At 48.7% G+C, this 18,468-nt stretch overlaps 1 protein-coding gene and 1 pseudogene across 2 annotated transcripts in view; both read left to right on the forward strand.

The window, feature by feature from the left end:
• The first annotated feature begins 5,580 nt into the window (after nt 1-5,580).
• The window catches only part of LOC147009427 (uncharacterized), a 30,007-nt pseudogene continuing 17,119 nt past the window's right edge, over nt 5,581-18,468 (forward strand). The window contains exons 1-3 of the transcript XR_015052826.1: nt 5,581-6,213; nt 6,991-7,185; nt 17,201-17,311. The product of XR_015052826.1 is annotated as an uncharacterized LOC147009427 (transcript). The remainder of the gene's footprint in view (nt 6,214-6,990; nt 7,186-17,200; nt 17,312-18,468) is intronic.
• LOC147009428 (uncharacterized) overlaps nt 6,467-18,468 on the forward strand; it is a 74,845-nt gene continuing 62,843 nt past the window's right edge. The window contains exon 1 of the mRNA XM_085861726.1: nt 6,467-6,522. Within this exon, the coding sequence (XP_085717852.1) occupies nt 6,474-6,522 (49 nt within the window). The 5' untranslated portion in view covers nt 6,467-6,473. The remainder of the gene's footprint in view (nt 6,523-18,468) is intronic.

The following is an 18,468-nucleotide window of genomic DNA, read 5'->3' on the forward strand; positions in this document are numbered from 1 at the left end:
ACCACGTCCACATTTTGGGAATATATATATATATATATATATATATATATATATATATATATATATATATGTGTGTGTGTGTGTGTGGCTTCATGTGTGTATATATGTATATATATATATATATATATATATATATATATATATATATATATATATATATATATATATATATATATATATATATATATATGTTGTTGCAGGCCGGGTGTCGGGTGAGAAGACCATCAGGGGGAAAGCCATCTCGGTTCCCACCAGACTCCCCGGAATTGCAGGCCGTCACACACGGATAATTCCGTGACGCGGCGGGTCACTAACCGACCGTGAACGCCAATAAATCAACCGCGTAACCTTGAGTCCTCCAGTCTGTGGGTTAACCGGGTTACCTAATTAATCACGTGACCTAATTTCCGGGAACATGCCCTCAGTACGCCTTGTCCGAACCGGATCACTTTACCCGATCGGATGCAGCCGAGCGACACTGCCAAGGACGTACCGGCTAAAAGGAACGGATCGTTGGGAATAAAGTCCTGGCTACGCTAGGATACGGACCATGCTGGATCAATGAAAGAAAGGACGAAAATAAGCTGGGAATATTTCTACAAAGGATTTATTACAGGCAGGCGAGGAAAGATATGTGGCACAGTGAACGTTTATTTTTGTCTCGCAGGAAGAGGAAGTAAAGTGTGAGGTGCGGCAATAATACAAGTAACTTACAAAAACAAACACAGAGCAGAGTTATCGGGATATAATTATTGTACAATCTTAAGTTAGGACACGCGCCAGGACACACAAACACACACACACACACACACACACACACACACACACACACACACACACACACACACACACACACACACACACACACACCCTGATGAAGAGGAGTTGATGAAGAGAAAAAGGAGAGGAGATGAGGCTAACGGTCTCTCAACGTTTTGGGGTGGATGTTCCGCTGGGCGATACCTCCCTGACAGCTGGCGCATCATCTCTTGCTTCGTGCAGCTAGCCTCGGTCCAGAGAATGAGACACGGCCATGGGTCATGAAGGGAGGGAATTGCGTGGAGTCAGAAACCAATGGGTGTAGAGAGGTGGAGTCTGAAGAAAATGGGCAGAGAAGGGGGGGCGAGGTGGTGAAGAAAGCGGAGTCGGCAGGCAAATTGGTAAAGAAGGGCGGACTGTCGATCCCAAGCCAGACAGAATGAGCTGAAAGGAATGAAGACAGGAATGATGAGCAGGAACAACACTAGCAGCTCCGCGGCCCGTCCTTTTATAGACCCCGTGGTGCGGGGCGGGAGCGAAGACCCGAATCGGTGTCGTCACCCGAATCGGGCACTCTGGTTGGGCCCTGGCACTGCGCGGCATGGCCGTGATGGCCAAAAGTGGAGTGGAGCCAAGATGGTTCCAAGCTGTGGAATCATCTCGCTCCGAACCGCATGATATGAATCGCCTTGCACCGAACTCCATGATATGAATCGCCTTGCACCGAACTCCGTATTATGAATCACCTTACACCGAACTCCGTGATATGAATTGCCTTGCACCGAACCCCGTGATATGAATCTCCTTGCACCGAACTCCGTATTATGAATCACCTTACACCGAACTCCGTGATATGAATCGCTTTGCACCGAACTCCGTGATATGAATCGCCTTGCACCGAACTCCGTGATATGAATCGCCTTGCACCGAACTCCGTGATATGAATCTCCTTGCACCGAACTCCGTGATATGAATCGCCTTGCACCGAACTCCGTGATATGAATTGCCTTGCACCAAACCCCATGATATGAATCGCCTTGCACCGAACTCCGTGATATGAATCGCCTTGCACCGAACCCCGTGATATGAATCGCCTTGCACCGAACCCCGTGATATGAATCGCCTTGCACCGAACTCCGTGATGTGAATCGCCTTGCACCGAACCCCGTGATATGAATCGCCTTGCACCGAACCCCGTGATATGAATCACCTTGCAACAAACTCCGTGATATGACTCGCCTTGCACCGAACTCCGTGATATGAATCGTCTTGCACCGAACTCCGTGATATGAATCGCCTTGCACCGAACTCCGTCATATGAATCGTCTTGCACCGAACTCCGTGATATGAATTGCCTTACACCGAACCCCGTGCCGTTTCCCAGTGACCCGCGTTTGGTGCTGGTCAATGTGCCTGCTCCGTGGTGTGCCACATGGCCCGAGCAATCCGGCCGCACAACATGCCTCTGCCTGGTAGCAGCTGCATCGAAGCAGAGGTGCGGGAAGATGTCTGCCATCTGCGGGAGAGATTTGTGGCCGTCGTGGTGAGCGAAGACCGATGGTAAGACGTTATTGTAACCCCATGCGCAGACCCGACCAAAGATGTGTGTTATTCGTGCCCCGTTCTGTACGATGATAAAGTATCATGGGCTGCGCGTGAGTCCACCATTGTACACGTGGTCAGCGTGCGGGTCCGCCATTGTACACGTGGTCAGCACGCGGGTTCACCTGTCATCTAGCATGCCCCGTACAATACGCGCGGATCTGCCATTGTACACATGGTCAGCGTGCGTGTCCGCCCATCATCGAACATCGTGTTCGCGGTTATCAGAGGCAGTGTTGCGTGCACGGTGCCAGCCCTGATCTGTATCAGGGAGTTGAGGGAAATTATTGTATGTAGGGTTGAGTTGAAGAAGAAGAATGCACCACGTGCATACTATATGTTGTTGGCATTTGGTGTGTTGGTTATGCCTCTGATCACCTGAACAGTGGGTGGCGGTTGTCACTGTGGGGCACGTGCTCCGTGCAGCACTGGCATTTATTGTTGGCTTATACTGCTGCTCTTGGTCTTCTGTGAGAACACATTGTTACGCGAAGGGCGCGGCTGTGGTTCCCACAGATGGGCATCCGAGCGGAGTGCTTACAAGCCTTGCGAGGACCCCTTGCTTGGATTTCCCTCAGGAATAGAGTAAAAAGAATAGGAATGAGGTTCAGAGATTTAATCAGTCCGAGCTATGAGATTTACACAACGCACTCTCCCGTTCGGCCCACCAGACAAGAAGGAAGGGACTATGTAAACGTACATTCATGAAATAACTGACTGGGGACAACTGTATGTTGGCTGCTATTGATGTTGGAGGGATGCGGTTTCCAGAGCCGTGTGTGTGTGTGTGTGTGTGTGTGTGTGTGTGTGTGTGTGTGTGTGTGTGTGTGTGTGTGTGTGTGTGTGTGTGCGTGCGTGTGTTTGTGTACACTACCGGTCAAAAGTTTAAGAACACCCCATTTTTCCAGTTTGTATTGAAATTTAAGCAGTTTAATGTTTCAATGTACTCTGAAATTAAAGCATAGAACAAATAAACAATTGCAGATAAAAAAAAGAAATCATGGAATCGTTTTGTTGAACAAAATTTGATCTAAATCTTTGACTCATCAAAGTAGCCACCTTTTGCAGATAAAACAGCCGAACATATTAGTGGCATTCTTTCTACAATGGAAATCAAATATTGTTCGGAAAGTTCTTCCCAACACTTGCAGAAGTTCCCACAAATGTGTTGCACTTGAAGGTTGCTTTGCTTTCACCCTTCTGTCCAGTAAATCCCAAACCAGCTCGATGGGGTTTAAGTCTGGAGACTGTGCTGGCCATTCCATGATTTGAAGCCTACCGTCTTGTTCTTTTCTTCTTAGGTAGTTCTGACGTCGCCTGGAGGTATGTTTTGGGTCGTTATCTTGCTGTAGGATGAACCCCTGACCAACTAGTTGTAGACCAGAGGGTATTGCATGGCGCTGCAAAATGCTGAACCGTTTTGATACAGGGTGCCAGTCACTCTGTGCAAGTCGCCGACTCTGGATCCAGCAAAAGAGCCCCCAGATCATCACGCTTCCTCCTCCATGTTTGACAGTTGGTGTCACACACTGAGGAACCATCCTTTCGCTCACTCGACGTCGTACAAAAACCCTGCTTGATGAACCGAAGATTTCAAATTTTGATTCATCGGTCCATAAGACCTTCTTGCAGTTTTCAGTAGTCCACTGGTGGTGCTTCATGGCCCAGGCAAGCCTCTTTTTCTTATTTTGCCATCTCAGCAATGGCTTTGTTACTGCCACTCGACCTGTCAAACCTGCAGCTCGAAGTCTTCTCTTCACAGTTGAAACTGAGACTTCCTTACTTTGACCAGTGTAAAGCTGTGCTTGAAGCTGCTGTCCTGCAAACCACCTATCACGCAAGCTGTTGACTCTCACAAACTTGTCTTCTGATTGTGTTGTGGCTTTGGGTCTGCCAGACCACTTCCTGTCAGAGTTTCCTCCAGTTTCCAAGTGCCTTTTGATGGTGTAGGAAACTGGACTCGCTGACACCTTGGCTTCTTTGCAATTTCTCGAAAGGAAAGAGCTACACTTTTAAAGGTTATAATGGTCTCTGTCTTCCTTTGTTAATTGTCTTTTTCTCGCCATTATGATAGCAATATAATGCTTCAGGGGGTGTAGCAACACAGTATGTTTCAACACTGCTTTGATACAGAGGGTTTGTAACTAATCAACAAAAGTTGGGACACCTGTAGGAATTGTTTGCATCAACTTTCAAGGCTTAATTTACTTCCGTTGCTGCAGAACAGTTGCAGTTGCTTACGCATTAGTTGTTCTTTGAAAAGGGCCTTTTTTAACATCTCTGAATTTTACATTATTTTTCAGTTTTTTGGCAACCTAAACTTTTGTTTTTTAACCTCTGGCAGTTCACCTCTTAGCTTTGTACCATTTCAGGTTATTCACTGGACTTGAACTGCTTAAATTTCAGTAAAAACTGTGAAATGGGGGTGTTCTAAAACTTTAGACTGGTGGTGAAGTTGGAAGCGATGTGAATGTGAGAACATGTGAAGGAAATTATTCACATCCTTTTCTGTTAATGGCTTGGGAAAAGGGCTGAAGTGATCGTTCTGTACTCACGAAGAGCTGTGTATTTAATCATTGAATCTTGAGAAAGATATTTGTGCTTTGAATTTTGCTGTTCATCCTCCACAAGCAGTTTTGCTCAAATCGTCTCATTGCATCATTTTGTTTGAGTGTATTTAAGTGACCGAGCTCAGGCACATAATCGGAGATCTTGGCACTGTTACTGTGTATTTTCTCTCTCCATGGATCCATGTAAATAATGATTCAACTCTGTTAAAATAAATTGTTAAAAGAACCTGTGAGTGAGTTTCCTTCAACATATACAAGAGGCTCTTAGTAAGGGTTGCATCCGGCAGAGTCTTCAGTAGAGTAGTTGAATGGAGCAAGACCTGACATGGGGAAAGGACGAAAAGGGTTGTGAGTGTGAGGATGTCAAACTGGGAAGTTGTAAGTATCTCTCACAGATCACAAGTACTCGAAAAGCTGTTGTTTGTAATTTATCACAGTGGCACCCACAGACAAAAAAAAGTACTTGTACATACAATAGGCCATGATGCACACATGTCTGAGGGTGTTTGGTATGTCAGGAAGGTGTTGGAGTACGAGTTTAAACTTGAACTTCGGAGCCACCCATTGGGAAGGGATGCCAGCGGGGTCCTCGGGCAGATGCCCTGGAGAAAATTATAGGGATGACTGGGTTGCTGTGCAGATGCTGCCACAAAAACAGCTTTGCCTTGTGAGGTGTCCTTTGCGGCGAAAAGACCTGGCACAGGGGTAGGGATAGTTGACATTTCCATCTGCCTGGTCAGCTGTGCACTCATTTCAGCGATGATGCTGTTCCACATTTATAATTCCTTCAGTGCACGATTGAAGCCGTATCACTTTCCTGTGAAACCTCACACCATCTTTCCTTTATCCCAGTAACCTGTAAATCAGATGCAATGCCATCTCACCACCTATAATTTGTGCCCGAGCTGAGTCTCTTCTTCTCCAGTTCTCCAAACACATGCTTGGCATCCGCTGTGGCCCCATGCGGCCGAGGTGGTCAAGCCATCATAGATTTGTTCCATCCACTGTCGGTCCTTGGTCATTCTGAGGATGGTCCAAATGCAACGAGAATGGAAAGGATTCAGGTACCTCGCATGATCTGTTTTGATGGTCCGTGTCTCAACACCATAAAGCGGAAGAGTTAAGACCAAAACAGGATACACTGCCCGCTTGGTTGCTTCGGACGAATTACTGTCCTGAAAAATGGGCTTTTTTCAAACATCCAAAGGCTCTTACAGCTTCATCAATGTGGTGCAACACTCCTTTCCCCACGAACCACCATCTGTGATGTGTTGCTTCCAAGGTATGTGAAATCCTCAAAGTCTATTTATGTTGAGTCACCTTCTAGCCATGCTTGTGTGGCATCGTCACCTTGTGTATGTATGTTATCATACAATGAACCATCATTGGGTGTGTCGGTGTCGGTGTGTGTGTATGAAGAAGGTTTTGGGATCTGACGGATATTTGAGTGTACAGGCAATGCATACAAATGGTCTTCCTTTAATATTTAAGGCAAGTGACCCAGTACTACCTGTCAGTGTAGTGAACTTGAAGTGAATTACCATGGACATGATCCATGTGAATGTTGTGGTTCCATCAGATTTTCTTCAAAGTGGGTTCCTTATTTATTGCCTGAAAGTTAGTTATATGGGGAAACTGTCTTCATATTGGCAATATGTGCTGCATGGATTACATCTGAGCATAAATTATCCTTCATACTCATCCCTGATGCTTGTGTGTAATGTCTTCTCTTCATTGAATGTCTTTATTCTGAAATTGCTCAACAGGCTCAGATTTAATAACAATATCTAAACGGTATGTTTTACATGTAGCCAAATCAAAATTTATGTCAACATGTTATACAATTACAGTGTTGTCTCGGCAACATGTATAATTTATTTATGGGGATGTCAAACGGTGCGTGTCTGTGTGTGGTGAACGTTCAGGTGTTGTTACTATTTTGGGAAGAGAATAAGATCTCAAGTACGGAGGTAGTTCACATGTAGGTACTGTGTAGGATAAAGGTACTCAGGGTGGAGCAAACATCAGGAAGAATGGTATGTTTACTGTCTCTTTCAAGGTTCACCCACAATGTCTGCTCAAGTTGGGTGTTGGAAGGATTCCTGTCGTGTGCAGCCGGAATCGGAACAGCTGACTGTACTCCAGTGTGAAATGAAGGTTGAGGAGATGGAAGGATGTTCTGAGATTCTGAAGATAAAAATAGAGGATGTGAACTCCTTTGGTCTGGAAGAGGAGCAAAGCAACCTGCTGAATGGTGAGTTGTATGATCTTCATCACTTCTGATGGGATCTGTGATTGTCTCGCACTGAGTTTTTGATCTTTTTGTGTACATGATGGAGAGGAGGGAGGGGAGAAGGACGAGGGTGGGGGAGCGAGGAAGGAGGGGGAGTGAGGAGAGGCGGGGGAGTGAGGATGGTTAGGAAAAGGGAAGGCAGCATGAGGGAAGGGCAAGGTAAGACAGTGTGAGGGGAGGGTCTGTCCAGGCATAACCACTGTCCGGACAATGGGTACACTGAGGGGGGGGGACAGAAAAAGAGGGGTGGAGGATGTGGGGAGACCGAGGAGGGTTGGGGGAGCGAGGAAGCGGGGGGGAGGGGGAGCGAGAAGGGGTGGAGGAGCAAGGATGCGAGAGGGGGAGCAAGGAAGTGAGGTGGGAGCGAGGAAGCGAGAGGAGGGTGAGAAGGGGTGGGGGAATAAGGATGGGTGGAGGAAGGGAAGGCAGCGTGAAGGGAGGGGAAAGAAGTGGGAGGGGAGGAGAAGGCAGTATGAGGGGAGGTTCTGTTCTGGTATAACCACTGTCTGGACATGTCCAGAGACAACCACCATTTGGAAATAACCACCGTCCAGACAGGTATGGAGATACCCACCATTCGGATACATGCGGATATGACAACCATCTAGATATTTGTGGAAATATTCACCATCTGAGCATAATAACCATCCAGATACGTCAAGAGAGATAGAGATACAGATTGATAGATAGATAGATAGATAGATGTGGGAGGATACTGCACTGTATTAGGAGGGTTGGAGCGAGGATGGTACAAAGAGAGAGGGAGAGGGGGGTAGGGGGGTTAGCAGAGAATATGTTCTGCTTTATGAACACACACACACACACACACACACACACACACACACTCGTTATGTGACAGGTAGAAAACATTCTTCTCTGTTATTGAGAAAGCACAATACGGATCGGAAATCAGGTGGTATCAAATGTATTGTTACGGTTGTGGAAATTCACAGAGCACCATATAGGTCCTCAGATCAGTTATGTCGATAAGTCTGTGTTCAGACAGATTTCCCCACCGATGTCTAAGGGATTTATTCGTGTAACCAGGCTGTGATCTTTGAGGTAGTGTTATTCTTTTGCTATCGTTATTTTGGACCAACCGCCATTACTACCACCACAACCACCACCAACTGCATCTCGACAACCACAGCCACCTTCTCCAGAACCGCCTTCACAACGGCCACCTTCTCCACAACCGCCTTCACAACAACCACCTTAACCACAACCGCCCAACCACACCACCATCACAACCACCTCAACCACAACCACCACCGCGTTTCCACCTCAGCACACGGTTGCCAGAAGCCTGGCATTCATCGAGGGAGAACGGACGACGGCCTCACCCCTTCCCCCCAACGAATAACCCTGCGAGAGGAACAAAAAGCTATGGAAAAGGCAAAAGAAAGGCCCCGATCCAGGAGAAAAAAACGCCCTTCTTCTGGAAGTTTCCCGCGCGTGCTGGAAGAAGGGGGCGGGAGGCGAGGGCAGGCGGAGCTCGAGATAAAAGGAGGAGGCACAGGCTCTGTGTGTGTGTACATACGCTGAAGTTTTTGTCTCTCTCTGGGCTCTGCATCGCGCGCGCTTGCTGGATCGCGCGCTCTAGCTCTCTGGCGACGAGCTCCCTGGGACGGTCGTGACGATAGCGGGCAAAACGAGATTGAAGGCGCCGAGACACCAGCGCTCTCTGGGTCGGTCGTGACAAGGTCGGATCGAGGAGGACGGAGCCTGAGAATCCACGTCACGGTCACGATTTTCTTTCCTTTTCTTTCTGGGTTTTTGTCTTAGAGTCTGTGGCACCATGTCCGTTAAGTAAACCTTGTTAAGTGTACGATAATAACTATAGACAAACAGTTGTAGTTCTCTTTCTGCCCGTGTCCTGTTCCCTTACCCCCATTGCTTACATACGTGCTTCTTCATTGCATTGCTTTTGTTTGCCTCGCCTGATTGCATACATGACTGCATGACTGCATATGTGTTGTGTGTGTAATAAATGTGCTTGTGTGAATGTTAACCCGTTCGTCGCGTCCTTTTCCTTCATTGAACTGCCGTATTGAGTTCAGAATAATAGCTGGCTTTTTAATAGCCGATCATAGAATCGGATCCAATGGGGCTTTCGCGATAGTACCCCGCTCGGTTATCCCAAAACGAAGCGAGCTGCTTAAGCGGCTCGTTTCTAAGCGGGCCCTGTTGAGGTACAGTCTCTCAGTAGTCTGCCCGTGCAATTAATGAGGTATATCGACAATTCGGCGATTGACCCTGTATCGCGGGTAGAGTGTTGACTCGGCTGTGGTGTGCATCCAAAACACACCCGTAGCGGGATTTCGGCGTTTGATCCGGAAGGCTGCGACTGGATTGCCACGTCGGTGGGCGAAGCGGCCGCCATTAGCTAAACGCGGTCGCTCGCACGCCGGCAGGCGGGAATCTACAGCACTGGTGTCAGGAGTGGGATTAAAATCCATCCCGCCTCCAACCAAATTAATGGGAATCGGATCAAGGGTGTGTAAAGCAACCCTCCGTGTTCCCCCAAATTACGAGCTTTTTAAATTATTCCGATACGCAAGATGGCAGTTCAAGGTGAACAGGGACAGGAGGGATTAGGAATGGATTTAGAAATGATATAATCCGTAGCTCAGAATGAAATCCCCATGCAGGACATTCCTTTGCAGGTTGAACATCCCCCACAAACGAACCCAGAGTCCGAAATTGGTGCAGCGGCGGAGGCTGCGGTGTGTGACATCCCCCCCCCCTTCCCTCCTCCGTAAAAATTGCTCCCCAGTCCCCGGCGGGTCCGCGCCTGATAATGGCGAAGCGACTGCCACAGGGCCACCTGACACAAGCCAGCTATTGGTAATTTTGCAAGCAATAAAAGAAAATGCACATAAAGCAAGCAACAAAATGAAAGAAATGGGAAATGGCATGAAAAACAACATGGATAAAAATATGCAAACGCTGCGGGAGGAGATGCAGAGCATGGGGTTAGGCTTGCAGGAAAGCTTGGATGAGGTGAATGGCAAAATGAAAGAAATGCGGGGTGAGATGCAGCGCATAGGGCAAAGTCTGCAGGTGGGCGTAATGGCAATTGCGTGCAACGAAGCGCGGACGGTAGAGTGCAAAATGGCGGCGCCACGTGCTGGAACGAGCAAGCTGAGGGAGAGTGTGGATTGTGTCGGCCCTGCGGTGGAGGACAAAATAACACGGGAGAAGTGTAAGACGAGACTCGTGCAGGTGACAGAGAAAGTGACGGTGACACAGAGGGAAAAATTAAATTTGGGTGACGGAGATGTGTACAAGACACGTAGAGACGAGGGAGATATTAAAGGAGAAAACCGAAATTATAACAGAGACACGGGAGATAGAGGAGACAGAGGGTGAATTAAAAGGAACTAAAGACGAACACACACACACGGAGTAAGCAAGGGACAATGAGGGGGAGCTTAGGGAATGTCTCGTGACCCGGTGCAAGCAGCCGGATAACCTCCTTCAGGAACGAGGGGAGGGAGTATTCCCCCTTGAAGCGGATCATGACCAGGTGTGTCCAGTCGTGCCGAACGAGGTCGAACGGGCGAGTGCTGTGGACTGGTACACGCAGAGCTTGGGGGTATGGAGGCCCCGGGACCCCTTGTGGTAGCCCAAATCTCCATTGCGATTGTTCCGGTGTGTGTGGTTTTGAAATGTGTGTTCACGAGTGTGGCAAAATGTGTGCTGAAACGCACGCATAGCGTGTGTAAAAGGCATTGTGTGAAAGAGACAGCGTGTGTGAGTGAAATGGCGTGCATGAGTGAAAAGGTGTGTGAGGGAAACACCAAGTGTGGAAGGAACAGCGGGTGTGAAGGAAACACCAAGTGTGGAAGGAACAGCGTGTGTGAGGGAAACAACATGTGTGGTTTCGAAATGCGTGAGTAGAACAGCGTGTGTGAGGTCGCGGTGTGAAAGGGAGATGACGATCGGCATGCAAGAACATGCAACCGCATGTCCGAGTGTCATGGTGAGGTGTGTGAGCGTCATGGCATGCCCGAGTGCGTGCGTTGAATGGAGACTGAGACGGCACCAGACGGGAGACAAAGGCTGAGTAGCGGCCGTAGCTGCTTTGAGCACCACGCCGGATTTGCGCAGCAGCGAGCGCGAGGCCCGTGCTGTGCTACGCACGAGGCCGCCACGTGCGCGCCTATGCGAGTGAAATCCGGACCGGAAATGCACGCGGTGGATGTTAGCCGATCCCGCGGACGGACGGAAGCTCGGCTGGATAAATGAATTTGGAAGGGACGAGTTCTCCAGGCGAGCGTGTGTGTAAAGCTCCTACGAGCAGAACACATGTGCTCGCGTGGGGAACCCCTTAAAACGCGAGGCTTGCTTGGGATGTGCAGGGTGACGTTGTGGCTGCATGGTTGGAATCCGGCAGGAAGGGAATCCCTGCCAGATGTTACCGTCCGAGAAGGGACGAGGTGCGCGAAGCGCGAACAGCTGCCATGACGTCACGGGGAAAGAGCGCAGGTTGCGAGTTGCCGCGCTGGTGCGCGCATTAAAAAAAAAAGAGAGCAAGGCAAGCCTCCCCGTTTCGAGTAGACAGGATTCCCAGGCAAGGGGTGGAAGACCCCCTTGCCCGGAGCACAGGATGGAACTAGTTAGGGGGAAGGGTTAGCTTAGTTAGACCGGCTCCATGGGGCAGGGATAAGTCCTCATGGAGCCTGGGGAATGGATTAGGTAGAGGGATTCAGTTTAGATTTAGGATGAGAAAGGGGTTTTTGAGGATTTGAGGACAGCGACAGACTTTTAGTGTGTATTGCGGACGTAGCTTGGCTACGTAGTGTTAAATGGAATGTGCTACGAGTTTAAGGGATGACGAGGCAGCACGAGGTAGTTTTGGGATTTAGTGAGAGGAATGGCAGTGATCAGCGATGAAATGGTGTGAAATGGAAAATGTACTTGATGAGTGAGTGAGGGCCAGCGGGCCTGTGTGTATGGAGTGAATGTGGTATGCATGGTGCGATGAGTGATTGGGGGGAGGAGTGACTCCCACCCAAGGGACCCTGGGGTCAGTGTAAAGTGAGTTAGTGGGTTAGTCAAATTGACAAAATGGAGGTCGTTTTGCTGTTGGTGGGAACGTAGGCTCGAACCCCGTTTGGAGGGGTGCAGGAGTCCTGTTGACAGGCTGGGACCGTGGCTGCGAATGCTGCGTATCGCTTAGTGGGTACCCCGGGCACCGGGCTCGTCGGCCGCGGTCGGCCAAGGGTCGAAGAGGGGCCGGGATAGCGTAGTGGGCACGGGTGGGCCCGCATGATGTGTGACCCGTAGCGCCAGAATGCCACGGGGGCAGTGTACCGGGCACGGGCAACCCTCGGAAAGGGACCCGGGGCGCCAACATGCCACGTGGGCATCGGAGGGGGCAATGCCAGAGAGGGCAACCCCCCGCGATTTTAGAGAGCTGGTAGGCTCGGAGACAGTTGCAGGGCCCAGGGGTGCCATAGTTTGAGAATCGGCAGAGGGTAGTTCCTGCCAAGGGAACCACGCGTCCCAGCCATGAGACCGTGCAAGGGCACAAGACGAAAATTGGAGGGCAAGGCCCGAAATTGTGAGGACACCAACACAGGCGACAGGAATCTTGGTTGATAGAACCTATAGATTAAGCAAGAGGCGCTTTTGGGAAGCCCCGGGGTAGTTTAAGGCTAATAAATGTTACGGTAGTTAGGAGATGTACCCCTCCACACCTTCCATCCCTTCGCTCTCATTGTGGGCCGCTGGACTCACCGTGGTATGGAGATCGCTGAGATCTGAGGAGGCCATTCTGAGGCTTCTTGGGCCTCGACACAGGACGCTAGCTCTCCCTTATTCCCCTCCAGGAAGGGAACGTAGGGGTTGGGAGTAGGCCAGGACAGGATAGGTTAGCCGGACAGAGACGATAAAGGGGGTTAGGGAGACGAATTTTTAGGGGAAATAAGAATAAAATATAACAAACAAAAAAATAAGTTGGGGCTAAATTTGGATTTTTGCAAACTAAGGGGGTGGGTATGGACAAACAGGCAAAGGCGATAGGTTGGGAGGAAGACAGTAGGGTAGGTCCGAGCCCGCCTTCCGAGTGGCCAGTACCACCGAACTCCCTCCACGAACCTCCGGAATGGGATAAGAGGTCAGCCAGCTTCACCTGCCGGCCTATTTTTGCTACAAGGCCTGTGCCGTCCAGCTTCACCTGCCGGCCTGTTTTTGCTACAAGGCCTGTGCCAGCCAGCTTCACCTGCCAGCCTGTTTTTGCTGCAAGGCCTGTGCCGGCCAGCTTCACTTGCCGGCCTGTTTTTGCTACAATGGCCTGTGCCTGCCTTGCCATGCCTTGTCTGCCTGCCTTTGCCTTGACCCCATGCCTGCTCGCCCTTGTTTGCATTTGCCCCATTCCATCCATCACCATGTGCCCCAGGATCATTGTGCAAGTTGCAAGGACTGCCCTGTAGGTAGCCGCACCACGGGACTGCATTGAGCAGCCCGTGCACCACTCATTTGTGTTTGCTTGCATCAGTACCATCCAGTATTCTGCAGGGTCTGCCTTGCAGGCAGCCGCACACGGGGACTGCATTGGTGCAGCCCGTGCACCGTTTGTGTTCACTGCACTCATTTCAGTGGGGAGGCCTAAGACTGCATTGGACAGCCGGCCACATTCCCCGTTTAAACCTGCATTTGTTTCATGAGCCAGAGACTGCATTTGAGCAGCCCGGCTCCCTGCTTCTTTTTCCCACAGACTCCATCATTCCTGGGCCATGGTTTAGTGTAAAATTTGGAAGTTAAGTTAAAATTGTACATGAGTTTTGCGCCCCCTGCATGTTTGTCGTAACGCCGGCAATTTATTTAAGTCATCTGCATGAGTGGGTTTGTTTAGTTAGTTACACAGCCCATAGGTTATTTACTTTTGGGACACGGATACACCAAATGTCACACTCAGGGATCCGAAGGTAAATCCTACTAGGGGAAAACTTAGACATGATGGCACACGAAAAATTGACGACTCGGGACGAGTCTGCAAAAAGGGGAGGGGGTAGTGTTACTGTTGTGGAAATTCACAGAGCACCATATAGGTCCTTAGATCAGTTATGTCGATAAGTCTGTGTTCAGATAGATTTCCCCACCGATGTCTTTGGGGATTATTCGTGTAACCGGGCTGTGATCTTTAAGGTAGTGTTATTATTTTGCTCTCGTTATTTTGGATCAACCGCCATTACTACCACCACAACCACCACCAACCGCATCTCGACAACCACAGCCACCTTCTCCACAACTGCCTTCACAACAACCACCTTAACCACAACCACCCAACCAAACCACCATCACAACCGCCTCAACCACAACCACCACCGCATTTCCACCTCAGCACACGGTTGCCAGAAGCCTGGCATTCATCGAAGGAGAATGGACGATGGCCTCACCCCCTTCCCCCAACGAATAACCCTGCGAGAGGAACAAAAAGCTGTGGAAAAGGCAAAAGAAAGACCCCAATCCAGGAGAAAAAACGCCCTTCTTCTGGAAGTTTCCCGCGCGTGCTGGAAGAAGGGGGCGCGAGGCGAGGGTGGGTGGAGCTCGAGATAAAAGGAGGAGGCGCAGGCTCTGTGTGTGTGTATATGCTGAAGTTTTTGTCGCTCTCTGGACTCTGCATCGCGCGCGCTCGCTGGATCGTGCTCGCTGGATTGCGCTCGCTGGATCGCGTTCGCTGGATCGCGCGCTCTGGCTCTCTGGCGGCGAGCTCCCTGGGACGGTCATGACGAGAGCGGAGAAAACGAGATTGAAGGCGCCGAGACGCCAGCGCTCTCTGGGTCGGTCGTGACAAGGTCGGATCGAGGAGGACGGAGCCCGAGAATCCACCTCACGTTCACGATTTTCTTTCCTTTTCTTTCTGGGTTTTTGTATGAGAGTCTGTCGCGCCTGTGTCCATTAAGTAAACCTGGTTACGTGTACGATAATAACTATAGACAATCGGTTGTAGTTCTCGTTCTGCTCGTGTCCTGTTCCCTTACCCCCATTGCTTACATACGTGCTTGTACATTGCATTGCTTTTGTTTTCCTCACCTGATTGCATACATGACTGCATGACTGCAAATGTGTTGTGTGTGTAATAAATGTGCTTGTGTGAATGTTAACCCGTTCGTCGCGTCCTTTTCCTTCATTGAACTGCCGTATTGAGTTCGGAATAATAGCTGGCTTTTTAATAGCCGATAATAGAATCGGATCCAACGGGGCTTTCACGATAGTACCCCGCTCGGTTATCCCAAAACGAAGCGAGCTGCTTAAGCGGCTCGTTTCCAAGCGGGCCCCATTGAGGTACAGTCTCTCGGTAGTCTGCCCGCACGATTAATTAGGTATATCGACAATTCGGCGATTGACCCTGTAGCGCAGGTAGAGTGTTGACTAGGCTGTGGTGTGCATCCAAAACACACCCGTAGGGGGATTTCAGCATTTGATCCGGAAGGCTGCGACTGGATTGCCACGTCGGTGGGCGAAGCGGCCGCCATTAGCTAAACGCGGTCATTCGCACGCCGGCGGGCGGGAATCTACAACAGTATTTTGCTTTGAAACTCACAGAGAGAAACAATATAACCTTTGTAAAGCACACCGAGTCATATAAAATAACCAATTGCTTTAGAAGCAGTCACGAGGCCAAAGGAAAACGTGATCGCTCGTACACTGCTGAGGTTAAAAGCTAAAAATTTCAAGAAATGAGATGAAACTTTGCCACCATGGCATCCGCGAAACTAAGCATGCAAGCACGCACACACACACACACACACACACACACACACACACACACACACACACACACACGGAGAGTCCCCAAATTACAGATCCAAATATACCCATATATGTACCTCTACCCTGTAGCAACTGCCAACTGGACATCCTCATCGGGACACAAACTGCACCGCCGTTGACTGTAGGGTGCTTGGCAAGCAGCTTAAGCACTCAAGCAAGCACTCCAATTAAATGGTTGAGGATGGCTGGCTGGCTTGGCAAGCGATTGCGATGTCCGAATGTCCAAACTATGTTTGAATTTGACAAATTAACACTTTTATAGCAGTCTGAATTGTTGTTAAGTTCAATTCTGGAGCTTAAGTTTTGTAATCCCGCTTATTTTAACCATTTGAACCCTGGCGGTCATTTTGCCAACCGCTATTCAAACTTCCATAAAGCCGAGTGGCCGGTTTAACAGCTGCTATTCAAAACTACATATACCCAATGGCTGGTTTACTGGCAGCTATTCAAGCCTCCATATACCCGAGTCGCCGGATTTTTCTCTCGGGAGCCCAAGGTGGGAGAGCCAAAACTCCAAGGAGCTCAGGGTTCAAAGGGTTAATAGATTCTCGAGGTTTTAGTATGTGTGGAAATGAAATATAGCCATGAATGGTGTCTATGGGCGTTTATAAGCATTACAATGTACCCAGCGATTCGTAGCTATGATGAACAAGCATTCGGTAATGAGTGAGGAAAGTGAAAAAAAAAATTTATCGTTCAGAAATAGTTACGGCTTGGTCCATGTCAAGGCATGGTTGAGCAGGCCAAAATCATGGCACTTAAGACACCAGTGAGGTAACCCAGGATACGCCTGAAGACCGCAGAGAACACGTTGGCCGAGGATATGCCTGATAAAGGATATAACTAAATAAGGCCATTAATTATCTTCAAGAAGGGGTGTTTTAATTTACACAAACACCCAATTTTCACTCACACACTTTCTTGGAGTTCCCTTAATATGCATGCAAAGTTTCAGGCTGCTATGTTTCATAGGTTTGGAGTTATGGAGGACACTGACACACACTGACACACACACACACACACACACACACACACACACACACACACACACACACACACACACACACACACACACACACACACACACTCTGACATTTATTAGTATAAATTTTAATAGCATTGAATGCGACACAATACTGCAAATGTATGTGATATGGGACTGCTTTCATCTCATAAAAGTTACTTTTTACAGATTTATTTGTGAAAGTGGAAGTGAAAACCGAGCACAATATTGATGTGCTCCTGGATCTACCAGAACCAAATGACTCTGAAGCTTCTTTCTTCAAGAGCCACCCCAATGAAGGTTTGTGTCAACATTTTGATTCGGACATTTTGATGATGAACTCTTGTGTTACCAAAAAAAAAAAAAAACCCTACGTTTTGATTTCCTTGCTTTAAGAAATAAACCACAATGGTAGATAAGTTTCTCAAACATCCATTATCCCTTTTATCATTCGGTGAATTATTTAACCAACAATGATCTGCCTTGTTTTTTCCTGTTATCCTAAATTTGTACAAGAATCAATTCTAATTGAGCTTTAATTTCACACGTTGCGCAAACCAACTCCGTTTTCCTCTTAAAATGCGCAACCTGCCTTTCTTTTGATCACGCCTATATCCTCCGCCTCCGGGGCGTGGCCTGCTTGCATGAAGCCCGGGAAGGTGGGGCTTCTGCCTGCTCGGCACACCTGCTTGTTCCTCCTCATGGTTTTGGTTATAAAGACAAAGGGAAAAGTCACAGAGGGGCAATTACATACCGGGGAAGTTTATTCTTAAACTCGAGATAATTAACATGACACCACCCCCTCGTGTGGTTACACATAATTCTTAAGCTCACAAGTTACCTACTTAATCACATCGAGATGCCTACGACACATCCACGGACCAAACTGTTCCACACAATGCTATATTGTTGTGGGGCCGGGTCTCGGTGGTGAGCACGACCGCTAGGAGGAGCAGTGGAGTCGGCTCCACCGAACACCCGGAATTTAGGTCGTACCTTTCAAATAAATCCGAAAGGTCACGGGTCCCTTATCGGACCGAACATCGCCAATAGGTCAACCACGTGGGGTAGGGTCAAGTGCCAATTTCAATATACCTAAATATCCATGCAGTCTAACTACCGGGGAACCACACTCTCGGCTGACTCTGTCCGATCCGAGTCGCAGGTCACGGCTCGGATCCGGCGTAACCGAGCGGAGTTACCAGAGCTGTGCCGGACCAAATGAACAATTTACCCTCGCTATCTCTCAATACACAGCGTGCTCAGCCAATGAAAGAAACACAGAAACGAGCTGGTACATTCAACAAAAGGGATATTTATTTTTAACAATAATCGGGGAGGTGAACACAGAGCAGAGTTATCACGAATAAAGAATATAATGTACAATGAGCCAAAGAAAGCACTTACACAATTCTACTTGGAGACTGGCCCACACACAGACACACACCCAAAGAAAT

Source organism: Eptatretus burgeri, chromosome 17 (assembly GCF_056783735.1).
Source record: "Eptatretus burgeri isolate ZD-2024b chromosome 17, Ebu_testis_v1, whole genome shotgun sequence".
In the NCBI taxonomy this organism is placed as follows: Eukaryota; Metazoa; Chordata; class Myxini; order Myxiniformes; family Myxinidae; genus Eptatretus; species Eptatretus burgeri.